Consider the following 17,238-nt stretch of genomic DNA (forward strand, 5'->3'; position numbering starts at 1 on the left):
AAAAAAGGAAGTTTACAAGTCTTCATGTACCCAACATAATTGAGCTCAGCAGTTCTTTCACCCAAGAACCAGAATAGGGCCCCTGATAATAGAAACCCACATTTTAGCCCCAAAGGTGTCAGTATGGAATCTGTAAGTATCGCAGTTTGGTGTTGTTGTTTTTTAAAGCCCCCTCAAACTTAATTATGAATTCAGTGATTTCACTCTTCCTCTGGCCTACTCACCTAAGTGTGTGGAAAACCCCCCGAAGGACTGGCTGTATACCAGCATTTGAAGAAGGCCAATGCAGTGAAATGAACGAGGGCTACTCCTTTCTTCAAATTACCTTGTAAGAAACTGAACATGAGTAACCTAACCCAAAACAAGTTTACTTAGGAATGTTCAATCCTAAACATGCTGGCTAGGATGCAAATCTTCCTAGTAAGTATGCTTAGGACTGAAGGTTTAAGTCCATCGAAATTACAGCATAATACTTTAGTTTAGTAGTTGGTCTTCAACAAGTTAAGGGGAGATTAAATATTTTCATTATTTAGAATATCAAAAGTGCATGATGTGCAGCTATTGAAAAGTTCCTCCATATTCTGAGCAGCAGATACTTCAGAGAATACAGTGGTACCTCAGGTTACATACGCTTCAGGTTACAGACTCCGCTAACCCAGAAATAGTGCTTCAGGTTAAGAATTTTGCTTCAGGATGAGAACAGAAATTGTGCTCCGGCGGCGCGGCAGCAGCAGCAGCGGGAGGCCCCATTAGCTAAAGTGTTGCTTCAGGTTAAGAACAGTTTCAGGTTAAGAATGGACCTCTGGAATGAATTAAGTACTTAACCTGAGGTACCACTGTATCTTCAAATCACCAGAGTGTACAAAGCAAATAACAGTTCTGGAAGCATCCTAAAGCTGTACCAAAAGGCTAATTCTTTGGATACATCTGCAAGAATCCATAAAGCCACACTAGGCTCAAGTTATTAGCAATGATGGCGACTATTTTCATGGCTTTTAAATTAAAGGAAACTCTGAGGTATATCTCTAAGGATGCCAAAAATTCTGCTACCAGTCTCAGAGAATTCTGCCTATCAAGAGTGCTCCAGACCAGTGGCAACATAACACTACTGGCGATTTTGTTCCCCACAATTTGTTACCAATGTAAAAACAAAACTTTAATACTGGCACTTATTGAGATGACGCTGTAAACTTCGCCTCTCTTGGGATGGAGGCTGTTTCTCCAGCACCTTCTGCCTGTGATCAGCCGGCCTTCTTGCCACAAGGCAGGTGGAGAAGTGTTTGCTCTTCTGGATAGCTGCCTTTGAGAAGAACTCAAATGGAGTGTACTGTGGACGTAGTCTATGGGGTAACCTGGGAGCCCAGTTTAACTCCATGCACAAAGAAGAAATCCAGCCAGTAGCGGAAGCAAGTTCGCCATCAATAGCCATAGGGTTACTACCAGGCTAGGGGAACAGGAACACAAATCTAAAACAAATGTTAAAATGGTATTAGCATAGTTTAAGTACTTCTGCAGATGCTGTTCAAAATAGTCCTTAACAAACAGGAATAGAGGCAGATGCTCTTTGAGAGTCTAAACTTTAAAACAAAACAAGAACTCTCTGTTTCACTTAATGACTTTTGAAGGGTTGCTTACCAATAGATGTGAGTCTTGTTAAATTAGCAACTGGAGGAGGATCCTGCTCAGGTGGGCAGAAATCGCAGAAGTCTGAACACGCTGGGCAAATTAGGTTCCCAATATGTACCCATCCATTCATCTGAATATTCACTGTTAGGATTTGACCTGAGCGACTGCACAAATATGACTCATCCTTGACCCAAACAGTCAGCCCACGGGGAGAACAAGAAACCTAAGAAATAAAGTTGGACTAGCTAGATTATTGCAAGCATTTATTTAATTTTTAAACCAAGTCTTTTAAGAGACATGTTGCTTGTAGTCGAGCTGTCAAAAGGAAAAGCTAGAACAATTTGTGTGTACCTTCACTTGTTTGCATGCAGATTTGGAAAATGACAGATTGTTGGTCAGGCTGTGTAAGAGGGTATCTGCTCATTTTAGAGACTTATACTGTTGGCATAAAACTAATGGGCATGAGGTAGGGAGATATTTTGACTTCCACATGACTATCTGGTCTAATACAATTAGATACAAATGTAGAAACATGTAATTTGGTCTAATACAATTAGATACAAATATAGAAACATGTAATGACTAATTAAGAGCAATAATGATTTCTAAACAGCACAACTTTACAAAATGCAACCTTAAATTAGGAGCTCCTGCAGTTACCTGGTAACAGCCACTGCCCCAGTCAGGGTAACTGAGTTTCTTTCTGCATTGTTCCATAACAAAAGCTGACTTCTGAATGAGACACACAGAATTTGGTCCATATTTCTCTGCACCATAGTTTTTGAAAGGATCTAAAAAAACCAGGAAAGCACTGTTAACACATACTGTGGACTGCTAACCAGCTTCAGACTATGATTTCAGATCCTAGTTTCTGAGCCTGAAACAAACCTGGGTAGACTCAGATACAGATGCAACATGACAACCATGGGTTAAGCTAAAGAAGCTATGGGTTTCCCTTATATTGGAACCCAAAATTTCTGAAAGATATTAAAGGAAAAAATAAACACAAAACCAACTGACCTGGTTGATTTTCGAGTATTCTACAGTCTGAACTTCGCTGAAATTCACCACTTAAGTGCCAGCTAAATTCCTGACTGAACGGACAGAAGTCTGCAATTTCAACAGACCCACCATAATAAGGCAAATCTTCTGATGGTACCCCATAAAGACGGTCAAAATACTGCAAAAGATACAGTGACAGAGGCAGCTATGAAGGTAGAAGAAGCACAGTCATATCATCATCATCACCATCACCTGGTAGTAATAGTAAACTTTTACAACAACGGCAGAAACCCCCATTCTATACATTGTATTCATGTTAAAGAGAACCAAAGCACAAAGCTATAGTTGCTACTGCCATTAATAATTTTTATTTTAGGACCAACAGTATTGCTAGGTACTGCACATACAAGTCTGTTAAGCACGACAAATGCATTCTCTTTTGACTGTGTGTTGTCTGAACCCTAAACTATGGTTAATCTTAACTATGGTGAGTGGAAACAAGCCAGCTGCTTAAACTATGATTTAAAGTTGACTTGTTTCAACAAACTACAGTTTGTAAGTGATCCGACAACAAATCAAGCTGAATCTAAAATGGAAGCAAAAGCTTCTAAATTCTTCCTTGTGGTTGCACTGGAAGAGAAGGAGGAAGCGCCCAGCCCCTCTGCTTGTTCTCATGTCTGAATGAGACTGGTGGTTCATAGAACTTACAGAGTCACACCCTTTATACCTGATATTCCTGAGGAAGCTGTTGTGGGAATTTCTGTAAATTGCACACTGCCACTGCTCTTTGGTCCTGTCTACAGGTTAACTGCAATGGATTAGTCCGCAGAGTGTCACAATATGGATCCACCAATTCTTTCCTGTGAATAAAGTTGAAAACCTCAATAAGGGAACTGTTAAAAAAAAATTATACAACACTTAACAAAAAAACCAGTACTAACCAGACAAACATTAATAGGCTATTGCAATGCCAGTGGCATCACATACCATGCAATCTAAAGAAACGTATTCTTACCTTCTCCTCTTGTGATCAATCCAAAACTTACAGCTTTTCATCACAAAGTCACAGCCTTTATCTCTGCCCCAATCAAGCTTTTCTGCCATGTTGTAATTGGCTTTATACCAGCTGTAAACATATGTTGAAATAGAAATTAGATTATTGTACTTCTGAACAGTCAGCAAAAAGTTATTTCAAAGCTCTTGCATGTGTTAATCAAGCTACGCGATATGAACCATTTCGTAATGCAGGTAGGCACACGTATTGTCGTCTCCAAGATTGCTGCTCCTCTTTTGGATTAAGAAGCAAAGCCCAAAAATGGAATTGCTCTTCTCCTTCAATGAAGGAATAAACATTGAAAGGGGGAAAAGATTTCAACAGCCAGCACTAATGCCACTCTAAGGTAATTTAAATCTGACTAGTTATTGCCAGCCTTTTCCATCCCCCATTATCCACTTACAACTGGAGGGAAATGCTTGAGAATTATGATTAGTTCAGGAGTATCCTTAATTTGACTCTACAACTTCACATTACACTAGCAGATAAATGCAAAATGAACGGAGAAATTTTGATTTCAATTTCATGTTAGAATTTAAGTTATCCAACTCAAGGTATAGGCTTTTCACATGCATTAAAAATAGCTGACTGGCAGATGCAAATCCAGAACGGAAAGATTAATCTTAAGACAAAACCTCACATGAAACTCCAATATTTACAAGAACAAGGAGCGGCAACAATATCGACAAAATGATTTGCATAGAAATGTTGCATTGTTTCCAAAGCCTAAAATTCAAACACCTCCAACTACATAAGTTTCTTAACTATATATTTAAGATCTGTCCAAACAAGGCATATTTATGAGAAAACCCAAACCAACTATACCTCCTTACCCAGTGTCTTCCATTAATGCCAAAGTGATGCGGGAGAAGACCCTGTTCTGAGTGTGCGATCCAGTCATAGCTTCATTCTGAAAGTAACCACCCAAAAAACCCGTAAGCTTCGTGACAGAACAGCAACTCATTCCTCGTTTTGGGGTTGGGGAGAAGAAAGAATGTGTACCTTTGGGCATAAACACTTATTACATAGGCCCATTAATTGTTCCTAACATTTTCTTGGTTATTTCATTTATGATCCCTCCCCATGAAACAGTCTGAAGTGATTTACATGTAAGTGCTATTGCTAAGCCAATTTGGATAAAGTCTGAGATAGTCTTCATCTCCACTTAGGAGGCCTGATGGTAGAGGATTCAATAGGTGTTTAAAGCCAGTGAAGATGGCAGCTCCCAGGTTTATAAAGGTGTGGTTTCCAAAGGGTAGGCACTGCCATGCCACACTAGATGTCTAATTCCCACACTGTATGGGACAGGCTTCCTGATGAGCTGATATCTGTAGGAGGCCCTCTCATCACGGTATAAGTGTATAAGCTGACCACAAAATGAGGAGTTGCATGTAGTCAAACACTAGGGGACTGCCCTAAATTGCTCCTCTGGTACTGCTCATTTAAAACAAATAGTAAGAAATGAAAGAGTGGAAAGATAAAGACAAATGAAGACAAAGGTAATAATTACAATATATCTTCTTTATATATTCAATATATATTCTTTATAATGCATGGTATTCTTTCACAAAGCAAGCTGTGCTGCTCCTCTTTTAAAAACTGCTTTATATAATCCCATTTTATCTAGATTGCAGTGACTGTCCAATTAACAAGTTCTAAGGGAAAGATTAAATAAAAATTTGAGGATGGGGGAAGGAATCTTTCCAGTGATAAATCTTACTTTTAAACTTTCATCAATCTGTCGTCCTGGAGACAAAGTATCCGATACCACAAAAACCTGCATTTTAGTTTATGATCACCTTGCAAAAAACCCAATAGCTACTGTATTAGAATTAGCTGTACTGACCTCCAACAATCTCTTTTCCCAATGATTGAGCTCTGTACCCATGCCACCTTGATTTTCAAGTTCCATCCCCTCTAGAAATTGACATCCAAAGTGTTTTCGGGCCTCCTCCTTCAAAAAGATGCACCAGAAAACCGCTGTCAAAATAATTAGCAACACCCTTCCTTGAGAATCAAAACTAACCCCCCCCCCCCATATTTTAAGTTCCCAGGAGGGGCTTCCTTCATCTTGCACAGATTTCCAATGAAAAGGGTCCCCCAATTCTTCTTCCTATATGTGTTGAAATGTAAGGCTGCTATCATAATGTGGTTCACATGACTGGCAATAGGCAGCCATGCTGGACGGCAGAACAGGCAGGCAAGCAAGCAGTGTGGGTGGCAGGTGCCCCAGGCAAGATGTTTGGGAAGAGAGGCACTTCATAGAGCAGTTCTCTGAAGTGCTTCCCCTGTTAAATACAGCTGCAACAATTGTTAATGGAGGGAGGAGGCACTTCAGAGAATGGTATTGGGCAAAAAAAGCCCCTCCTTTAAAGCTTGGGGTGAGGGGAAGGGCAAGATGCAAAGGGAGGAGGGGTTACATATACATGGAGAAGGGAGGATTGTGAAAGGGGTTGGTGCGTAGGTGAGGTTAGTGAATGGAGCGAGCCGGAGATGGAAGCTGCTAGTAAGAAATACTATTTAAAGTTCATGAACCTGAGAATAATAATAATAATAATAATAATAATAATAATAATAATAATAATAAAGTTTAAAAATTAATTCACCTATATGAAAAACATAACACGTTCTGATCTCATAAAACCCATAATTTAAAGTCTTCAGAATGATTCGGTTATTTGAATCACTTGGAGGATAAAAAGCATATCTAACCGGTAGCTATGCAAGCCACAATGTGAACAGGCTTTTGCCCAACTTCCTTCCGCTTTAGTAGGCTGAAGGAATACAAGCAGCAACCCAGCGCTGACGTTTTGTGTCTGTGCTGTGGCTTCATGCCACTCAGGTTCTATGGCGGCATGATGGCAGCTTCCATGCACAGCTTGAGATCTTTCCTTTAGGTCTCTCATTTCTTTGAACTGATATCTTTGGCACACCTGCGATATCCGGAACCAACCCCACTCCCATGTCTGTGGGTGGCCTTGTTCTGGTGCTCTAGTAGTTGGAAAAGGGCCAGCCACTTTACTATTACAAGGATTGATAATTTTTCTAATGAGAATTATTCCTTTCAACATGCATTATTTTACCAGTAAGCAGCTTGCCAGGGATACTGGGAGTAAGCTATTCCTATAATTCTCAAAGTGTTAGATAAACCTCCTAAAGAAGGCAAGGCAAATTGTATAGATGTCCTTATCTGAGGAAGTTGGTTAGATTTATTCTGATAAAAAGTGAAAATGATACTTACAACTACTTTAGGAGTTATCAGAAGGAATACATTGTGAAGCAGTTTCTTATTGCCCCGTACATCCCATAACCGCACAGCGCTATTCACTACTTTATTGCTCCATTGATATACACCAAGGCTGTAAGGAAGGCAGACTGAATTAACTCGACTGGCAAGCAGGATCAATTCTTAATATGATGAACAGGCTGACATCAGCAAATGTTAAATGCATTTCAAAAAAAATAATATTAAACATGATAACTGTGAAGCTCATGGCAGCTGGCTATGAAAGAGGACATGGAAGAAAAATCAGCCAAGGAAACAAACCCACTGAGTCACAAGGTATTAAAATGTTGACAAAAGAATTATTTCGCAACTAAGTCACATCACTTCCTTCAACAAAACTACACAGATTCATAAAGTCCAACATAGATTTCAATATATACCTTTCATTAAAGGGTGGCAATCCATTTTGAGATGGGGCAGTCAAAGGATTTCCATCATCATCACGATAAAATGCAAACAGCCCAGCAGAAAAACCCTTTAAGGCAATGCAAAGTCATTTATATTATTTATCAACAACATAAGAAAGCATGTTTTGCCTAGAAGTTAACAAACCTCAAAACTACAAAAAAAGTCGTCTGAAAGTAAAATAAACATACAGTGTAGGCTAAGTTCACATCTATGTCTTTTAGAAGAGAAACAAAATCAAATAATTTTTTGCATGGTGCACCACAAAGATGTTGCTAGTATTTTAAATGAATGCAACAAATAACATATCTTACCAGTGCATGAATGATTTCATGTTTCACAGTAGACAGCATGCCAGCAAATTCTTGTGCTTGGGTTGAAATCATATTCGGACAAAGATTAGCATACCCTGCAATTGGTCTGGGAAATAATGAAAAATATATTTCTATAGAATAAAAACTTCACCGTCTTAGGAACATGCTAAGCTTAATAAATGAATACAAACAATGTGCACTCAACAACAACCAAATATCTAAATTTAGAATGCTAAAGCGCGTAAGCAATTGTAGTTTCACCATTTACACAATGGACAGCAGAGTGAAACATATTTTCACTCAACCCGCATCTGACCACAAATTAAACAGATTTTGATAATGGTATTGCTAGTAAAATCTCGTAACAAAGAGATGTTGGATTTCTCTGCAAACAATAGAGATGAAGAGTGCAACATCTACTTTAGTAGGCGATTCTTCTAATTTCATGATTCAGGCTACAAACACAGGCATCTACTGCTCAAAAAAGGAACTTAGAATAGACAATTCTAGTACCATTAAGAATTAGTCATTAATTTGAGCAGCGCAGTTCATCTAGTAAACTGGTCAGTTAAAGCCACCTTTGGAAGTCATTACACCAGTACACTTATAAATGAAAGTTAATTTGGAGGGGGAAAATGTTACCTGTCCATATCAGCTTCTAGTTGACAGTATGCTGCATATGCAATAATATTTTCTTGGCCACACCTTTCAGTAGTCAGAGCACTAACATATAACACGAAGTCAGCATCTCGAACCCCTTCTTGGTCTCTTACACCAACAGGTCCGCAATCCAGCATTTCATTACACGCCCTGCATTGCTAAGACAATAAATTTAGAGGAAATTAGTTTCAAACAGACATAATTTAACAACTGTCTTCAGTCTAACAAAAGAAATTTGGTAACCAACTGCTCAGAGTTGAGGCACTGAAATCAATGGCCATGACTAATTTATTGAATCACAGAATTGTACATTTTGAAGGGACCACAAGAGTGATCTAATCCAACCCCCTGCAAGGCAGGATTATTTTGCCCAACAGGGGGCTCAAACCCACAACTCTAAGGTTAAGAGTCTCATGCTCTACCAACTGAGCTAGCCAGCCATTTAATAGGCCTGCTTTGAGCATGACTTAGATACAACCCATCCTCCTTTCTATTTTTCTTTATCTGACGGAAGAAAGATATCAAGACAATGATTTGCCACACTTATATTGATTTTGTAATACTGCTCACAGCCAATATCCAAAGGGTATAGTTGCACCTGATTATTTTTTTAAATAGCTTTTGAAAGCTATACCCTCCCGGAATACACAAATGCTTTTTAAGAGCCCCAAGTTCAGAAAATGGCAAGGTGTGTTAGGACCAAATGGTATTGAAATAGAGAATGACATTAATGAATGCATAATCATTTCTTCCAGCTTTTCTTTTGGAAAGCTCTCATGCCTACTACACTGTCTTCCAATCCAGAGACATCCTTCAGATTGTGAAGGTGTGGTGTGGTGTGGTGTGGTGTGTGTGTGTGTGTGTGTGTGTGTGTGTGTAGCACATAGCTGTCAACGTTTCCCTTTTTAAAAGGGAAATTCCCTTATTCCGAATTGGATTCCTTGCAAGAAAAGGGAAAAGTTGACAGTTATTGGTGTAGCATCTGAAGATGCTGTAGTACATTATATTGTGACATCTTATTATCATTGCCCATATGTAGATTGTACAAAGCACGTTGTCTGCTATGGTCTACATGCACTGTGGTTAGCCTTAATATCTGCTGCCAGAGAATTTACACTGGATGAGATATATGATCACTCTTGATCTGTTCAAGGTTTTTAAAAATGCAGCTTTCATCCGGTTTATCCAGCTGTTTTGTTAACTCAAGGAAAACTGAGGAAGTAAACACTGAAAAGTGTAATACAGGGACTGCCCAAAACTTATTTTATTTAATGAAATTGAAAAAAACCATTCAAGTCCATTTAAAAACAAGACATTAAAACTGAAAACAATTTTAAAAGTAGCCAAGGTCCATCAACATAATATACAGTGCTGCCTCGCAAGACGAAATTAATTCGTTCCGCAAGTCTTTTCGTCTTGCGAGTTTTTCGTCTTGCGAAGCACGGTTTCCCATAGGAATGCATTAAAAATCAATTAATGCGTTCCTATGTAAACTGCCTTCAGACCAGGTCCGGGGACAGTCTGTCCCCCGACCTCTTCTGAAGGCCGGCGGGGGGGCGAAAGTCTTTGCTTCCCCCCGCCTGCCTTCCCGGGAGAGCGGAGAAACGCAGCGCTGCGTTTCTCCGCTCTCCCGGGAAGGCCGGCGGGGGGCAAAAGTCTTTGCTCCCCCCCCGCCGGCCTTCAAAAGCCATCCGGGATAGCGGGAAGCGCTTCCCTGCTATCCCGGACTGCTTTTTAAATGCTGGCGGTGGGGAGCAAAGCCTTTCGGCCCCCGCCGGCCTTCCTGGACCTCTTCTGAAGGCCGGAGGGGGGGGAAGGCTTTGCTCCCCACCGTCAGCATTTAAAAGAGGTCCCCGGAGATTTCCCTATGGGCTTTCTTCTTGCGAAGCAAGCCCATAGGGAAATTCGTTTTGCGAAGCGCCTCCAAAACGGAAAACCCTTTCGTCTAGCGGGTTTTTCGTCTTGCGAGGCGTTCGTCTTGTGGGGCACCACTGTACTTTTGAGTGTTATTGAACCCCACAATTTCTCTGCACTCAAGCTGAAAATTCAATCCTCTCACCAATCTGTTGAACTCAGCCCCTAGTCCTCTCATTCCTGTTGATTTGCAACATTATTTGCTCTTCTTAACTTCACCGCTTGATGCCACTGATTGATTTGCCTTGATACCACAGTTAAGTACCAAAGGAAATGGAATCTTCTCATTGTGATACTATAACGGGATTTAAGATTATACCCTTGCAAGTGACGACTGGCACAGTTGACTCACAACTTCTGTTCAGAAATTTGCTACTTATAAGAGCTGCTATGTTTTTTTCTGGCCAGGGATGTTAACTGTGGATATATAGTGCAACCATTCTCATAAGACATGTGCTAAGAATTAAGATATTTTTATTTGTCCAGGAATATGGATTATGAATCGTTATTTGTGTTACAGAGCTTTATTGCTGCTGTCCATTACATTTTCATTTGTTGGGTTTAGGAGTGGTTTTATTACGATTATAGTATTATATAATTGTTGTTGTAAGCTGCCCTGTGCTCCATTTTTGACAAAGGCTAGGGTGTAGATCAATCAGATCAAATCAAATAAAAGCAAACCTTGCTCAAAGGAACATGTCCCAGTTGTTCCTTTAAAGTCCTGCCCTTACCTGCCCCTCATGTATGATATCGGGTGCAGGGCAGGTAGGCGTGGCTTACTGAAAATGAAGGATGCCTGGAAGGCCATCTTCGAACCATGAACTGGAAGTTCCCCACACCTGGGCTGCCAAGGACTGAATTACCTGCAGGTGTTCCTCAGGAACTGTGACTGGACCACACTTTGTATATTCTGCACATGCTTTTCGGCAGTATCGGTGAGGGTCATCTTTCTTCCTTAAATATTCATTTGTTACACACTGTCTTAAAACAAATCAGAATTACAGATTTAGTTATCAATGAAATGGATGCATAGAATAAACCCACATAACAAAGAAGGTAGGTATACCAATGTAACCAAGTTAATTTACTTATTGGAATGGAATTACTCTTAAGTGGGGTTTTTTGGGTGGGTGGGTGGGTGGGAACAATTCTGATCTACAGGCAGAATATAATCTTAAATACAGATTTATGTTGACACTTACTATTAAACAACACTAAACCATGTACATACCTGCTTAATAGAATGGTACCAGTAGGTTTCCGTACTTGAAATGTCTTCTCTAAATAGGAAATAGCTTGCGGGAAAAGCTTATTCTAAATGTGCAGAAAAGAAAAGTCTCTTTACACCAAAAAAAGAGAAAGATGAAACTAGATTCTAAAGAATGAAGTCCCAAGTCCCACTTACTAAGTATATTTTCACAGCTTTGAACTGAATGAGATAAGCATAAAGAGATGCTGATTTTATTGCATTATCAGACAATACTCATGTATCCTGAACTTTAACAAAATCTGCAGCAAGGTGACACAAATTAAGATTTGTAGCATACTTCAGAACTTGGTTCACACATGAACTCTGGCTAGTGCTAAAACCACATTTATCATTTCTGTAGTTCTTAATGCTGCTTTTGGTTAAAGTTGCCAAGATAAGGGAGAATGGAAATTAGACCAAAGAGGGAGGAGGAGGGAGAAAAGTCAGTTTGCTCCTGATCACATAACCACGGTTAGGAGAACACACAATGTTAGGTCTGCACAAATTTCAAAAGCAGTTTCAGATATGGAGCAGGAAAGCTGTTTAGAAAAGTTAGAATACCACTTACAGTCACGGATCATGCAGACCAGTGGATTGACGCAATTAAACTAGAACTCCATTCAGCAATAGACATGACTGATATACATGCAAGAAGGAAGAGTCACATACCTTTATAAGGTGCTTTTTTTCAGGTGGCAATCTATGAAGAAAGAAAACAATAAGGGGAGGGAATTGTTTCTTTTCTATTTGTATGAAATACTATCATCAACCAATCCCTTTCCACCTATAAAACCAGTTACTCCAGACTCAGTCCTGCAACACAAATCTGTCCCCCTTAGCTACGTATTCCCTATTGCCTTACCTACCGTACTTGTTTGGTGAGGAAAGTAGAAGGGGGACAGGTCTTCCTAGCTATCAGCTAATTCTCCAGTACAGGTAAGATGTCCTCAGGTTGGACATGAGCTCTCCCTAGTGCTTGAATGCAGGAACTAAAAACTGAAGGCATCTCCACATGTGCGGAGAAATACCTCTCAGGTAGGACCAACAGCCCCTTCCCACTCAGAATAAGAATTTTAGAAGGCTGCCATTATACTTACTCCTCAATACTTTTGTCATATACTGTCTTAATTCTTAGTTGTTCATCCACATTTCTCTTTATAACACGATTTTCCTTAAGATAAACTTTATAGATAACCTAAATAAAGAATAAATAGATTTGACTCAACAAATAACATGTATAACTTTTTCTTCAAAAAATATAAAAAACAGATGTATCTCTCAGATTTATTTACTAATTTCCTTTGACCCCCCTTTACTATAAAGTTTCATGGTTATAACAATAAAAAATAGTAATAGAAATGAAACGGCTGCAATTATTTTGCTTGATGCTGGGAAAGCATTTCACAAAATATATTGCTGGGTTCTTTTTGTTGCTTTGGAAAAGTTTGGGTTCCCACAAGAGCTTATGAAATAGATTATTTCATTTGATTAAGAGAGAGGAACAAGTATTTTCTTGATATTCAGTTTGTGTCTAGAACTGGTGATTTGTGCCATTAGGCAGAAAAGACCAATTCATGGCTTTGTACATGGACAAGTAGAATTTAAAAATGACTACATATACAGATTATGTTTTTTTTAATTAGGTCTTAATAATCTATATAAGAATTAATAAAAATTATTAATTTTGGTGAAGTTTCTGGCTAGTTGTTAATCAGTCAAAATCCAAAATAATGCCAGTAGGCACTATAAATCTATGTAGTTTATGTGCTAATTGGTAATTTTGTTCATGCCACGGTTGTAACATATTAAAGCTCAACTCCTGCCAATGAGGCAGAGGATGTGGCTTGCTCCCCTCCCCACTTTGGGGAGTGTGTATGCGTCCTTGGGGCGGTGTGTTGCTTGTCCCTGTAGCCGCTTTTCCTTGGCATATGTGGCTGCCAGCTGCAAGTATGGGGTTGTAATCACTGTTTGGGAGTGCCAGTGTGTGCCTGTGTGTTTGTTTACAGTTTCATGCTGGGGCATGCGTTTGGTGCATATGTGTTGATGACTGGTCATGAACAAGTAGAGCAGGTTGTGTATGCCTGGTGGAAGGTGGCAGGTTTGGCTGGTGCTGGCAGGGTATTATAGATGCTGTGGGTGTCTTTGTCGTCTGGCATGTAGGCCACAGCCTCTCTGGTAGGGGGGACGACGGGACAGTTGGATGAAGAAGTTTTTACATCACCAGCAGATCACTGGTGGCCACAACACATGGCAGAGTCTGGAAGTTGTTTCGGATTATTATTATTTTTACAATCTTTACTGAAAACTTTTAGAACTATTACCAAACAACCTGTTGTCTTCCAGGACAAAAGTCATGTATGGAGCCATCTACATGGCATCAAAGCAGACTTTAAAAATATTTTCCTTTAAGCTCGCATCCACAGGCTATACGTCTATCTAAAACAGAGCTTTCCAAATTTTTCATGTTGGTGACACACTTTTTAGACATGCATCATTTCGTGAAACAGTAATTCAGTTTTGCATCATTTTGCGAAACAGTAATACAGTTTTACTAGCAAACCAGAGGTTAAACTAACCCCTTTCCAGCCCCAAGAGGAGCATGGGGAGTGTACCTACACCACAGCCGACACACTAATGTGTGGTGACACACAGACTGCTGTGATTGAGACGGAAAAGAGATTCCCGTACAGTACTGTTAATAAACAATATAAATTCAGATCATATGGAGTCAAATCCATTTTTTTTGTTATTCCTCTTATCACCCTCCAATGATGAGCTGAGCATTACATAAGTGCTATATCCCACACATATTGCGTCCAAGTTTCTATGGTGGGAGGGAGTCCCCCCCCCCCATTGGAAGCAACTATTTGTCTTGTTGCTAGGAGTCTTACAGCTTAAACTTCTCTGTTAGGCCATAATCCTATGTACGCTTAATTAGGAGCCAAGTCCGATTGAATACACTAAAATAAAATCACATAAACAGGATAAAATTTTCTATTAAATCCATTACCACTGAAAATATCAGGCATTTTTACAAACCAAGTTTTCTGTTAGAGAAAAGTAATGACCATGGGATCTTAATGGGTGGGTAATAAATATATAATACGATTATTTCCATTTTTAACTTGTGCTATGGGGTGGTTTTTTTTAAGTGCATCATTAGTTTAGACGTCAATAGAATCATTTGTGCCATAAATGGTGGCAATAGTACTGAGAAGAATTAAAGAACAGAGCATAGCGGATTACTTCAGAAAGAAAACTAAGCCTAGCTTCTAATCTCAGTATTTTGTCAATTGGATCACCTTGGCTTTCTACAATAAAGCAGCAGAATAGGCTGAGTCGCCCAAAACAACGGGAAAAGGACGTACCTACCCCGCGAGGTAAATACCAAAACTGTAGAGCCATTTCCCTGCCTTTAGTCTAACATAATGACAAAAAATATCGGAGCGGCACGGCTTAAAGCTATTTTCCCATAGCGTTTCGCGGTCCTCCTTAGGAAAAAATAAGTTGCTGGGATGCGTGGAAGAGACAACCGGCACCAACCAACAGGTTACTGCTTTGCTGCAAACCGCGACACGCATCGGCATTCCCAAACGAAGGATCCCAAGGAAGTGGAGGAGCGGAGAGTTTTAAATCAGATTTCCGAAACCGGTCCCCACCATCCTCACTTGCATTCAAAGCAGGAACTTTTACGAGCACAAATGCGAAAAACAGGCGGCCGACAACGCTGCAAACGCGGCAACCGACGGAAAGATGCGCGGAAGCCAAAGGCGAGTCCTAACCATCATTGGCATCCGCAGGTCGAGGCGGAGATCCCGTGTCGCCCTCTTAGCCCCCCTTCCCCCCCCCCACTTCCAAAGCCCCGCCTCACCTCCCTGGCGCTGGGGATGCGGTGGTGACACACAGGGGCAGAAGCAGCAGAAGCTGGGCCGCAGCCAAGCAGAAGCAGCACCGCGAGGGCGGCGGGGAAAGCGGAGAACGGCCGGGGAGAAGCTTGCAGAGCCCGCCGCCTCTTCGCTCCGGCCGCCATCTTGACAGCGGCCTTCGCTACCGCCGCCTCTCCACGGGCAAGGTCGGTTCCCCCTTCTCCGCGAGCCAGTAAGCGAGCGCGGAGCTGAGAGGAGCGCGGTCCTATTGGTCGCACCTCTTTACGGGGCGGGGCGACGGCATCAAGAGAGGAAAGGAGAACGGGCGGGGGGGGGACTCCGTGACGTAACGCCCAGTACTGCAAGCCCAGCCAATTAAGAAGAAGGAGGGGGGAAAACCCTGCCGCCGCAGCCTGATTGGATGTCACTCCAAAGGGCAGGACGTAAACTGGCTGGGAGGTGGAATGAGGCATAAATATTCGCAGGGGTTTGGAGAAATTAGGTGAAAGCAGAGCTAGAGATGTGAGGCGCGTCTGGGGTGCCCCGTGGTTTTCTGGGACGGGGAATTCGAATTTAACGAGGCTATGAAGTAGTCAGTGCCTCATCTCTCAAATTCGAACTGAGGAAGGGGGGAAAAAGAGTAAAACTCATTCGTCACCCTGAACGTCAATTACCTGAACTGGATTTCCATGACACAAGCATTTAATTATAACCAAGCACAATTACAATAGGCAATAAAGCAACCCCATTATGAAAGTGCAGTAATTAAAGCAGGAGATTTGGGCGCATGCAGGTGTAAACAGGTGTACCTTCAATACTCTTGTATTCTAGTTAGCAGTGTGTCCAATAAGAGCGGTGTCATCAGAAATAAAGGGGGTGGAAGCTGCCACATTTGGGAGGAGGTTTTGCTTGTGAATTGATTCTTCTGAGTCTGTAAAGTGTTAAGGTCACAGATCAGAGATATATTTGGACCTCTAGGCAAGAGTTTTCATTCATCATCTTTCTTTGTCTTTCTTTAATTATGGTTCTACATTTTGAAGTTTTGAAGCTCACTGGGGACCCAGAGGTTTTCAACCTTTTTGAGTCCATGGCTCCCTTGACCATCCACGGTACATTCTTTCTGCGGCACCCCTGTGGGGCTCAGGAGCCCGGTTACGTCACCCCTGCAGAGCTGGCAGCCTCTCACTCTTTTTCAAACACCCTTCCTTGTGGAGTCTTCCCTCAGCCTCATCTCTTCTCCTTGTGATTTCTCTGGGCAGCCCCTGGTCTCTGAGTTTCCTCCCCTTGCCCCAAAGAGAGGTGCCTCTTCACACTGCCTCACAGAGGCCTGGGAAGAAGATGCCCTCAGCCTTTGTAGTCCAACAGAGACAGGCCAAAGGTGAATGTGAGGCCAGCACCTTACCATGAGAGGCAGCAGTGGCCGCTACTGGGCCGGTATGGCAAAATGGCTCTCCTTCAGCAAGGGGCACTCAGCTCCCAGGCTAGGCATTGCACACAGCAAGCACAAAAAAGACCAATGCAGCACCTGCCTGCCTGCCTGGCCTCCCACTTGGCTGTCCATTCCCAATAGCAAGGGCCGGCAGACTAGCTGGCTGGGCTTACTCGCCCTCTTGCTTGCTTATTCCAAGGCCGCCTCAGCTCCTGACAACCAGCACCCCCTGGCCCAGCCCCAGAGCGCCTGCGGAGCTTGTAGCCACGACTGCTGCAACAAACAGCTGTGCACACCTTTGGGAGGCAGAGACGCAAGAGGGCATCAGAACAGGGAGGGAAGGAAAGAGGGACAGAGGCCAGTGTTGCCCACAGCACCCCTGACCATCATTCAAGGCACCCCAGGGTGCCACGGCACACTGCTTGAAAACCAC

At 41.6% G+C, this 17,238-nt stretch overlaps 1 protein-coding gene across 2 annotated transcripts; it reads right to left on the reverse strand.

Annotated features, from left to right (window-relative positions):
- LMLN (leishmanolysin like peptidase) lies at positions 1–15,571 on the reverse strand. 2 transcript variants are annotated; one of them, XM_081921050.1, is made up of 17 exons: positions 15,382–15,571; positions 12,608–12,705; positions 12,180–12,210; positions 11,493–11,575; positions 11,125–11,242; positions 8,330–8,505; positions 7,688–7,793; positions 7,349–7,443; positions 6,924–7,041; positions 5,529–5,636; positions 4,516–4,592; positions 3,644–3,754; positions 3,356–3,488; positions 2,647–2,806; positions 2,287–2,417; positions 1,636–1,849; positions 1–1,466 (listed from the first exon to the last, which is right to left on the reverse strand). In XM_081921050.1, the coding sequence occupies exons 1-17, from the start codon at positions 15,538–15,540 to the stop codon at positions 1,366–1,368; spliced, it is 2,019 nt and encodes a 672-aa protein (XP_081777176.1). In that variant the 5' UTR covers positions 15,541–15,571; the 3' UTR covers positions 1–1,365. The 2 variants fall into 2 exon arrangements, with proteins under 2 accessions (XP_081777176.1, XP_081777177.1); XM_081921051.1 differs by lacking the exon at positions 15,382–15,571 and adding an exon at positions 14,883–15,311.
- Positions 15,572–17,238: the final 1,667 nt, after the last annotated feature.

The sequence above is a fragment of the Podarcis melisellensis genome, assembly GCF_964234715.1.
Source record: "Podarcis melisellensis genome assembly, chromosome: 1".
NCBI lineage: Eukaryota > Metazoa > Chordata > Lepidosauria > Squamata > Lacertidae > Podarcis > Podarcis melisellensis.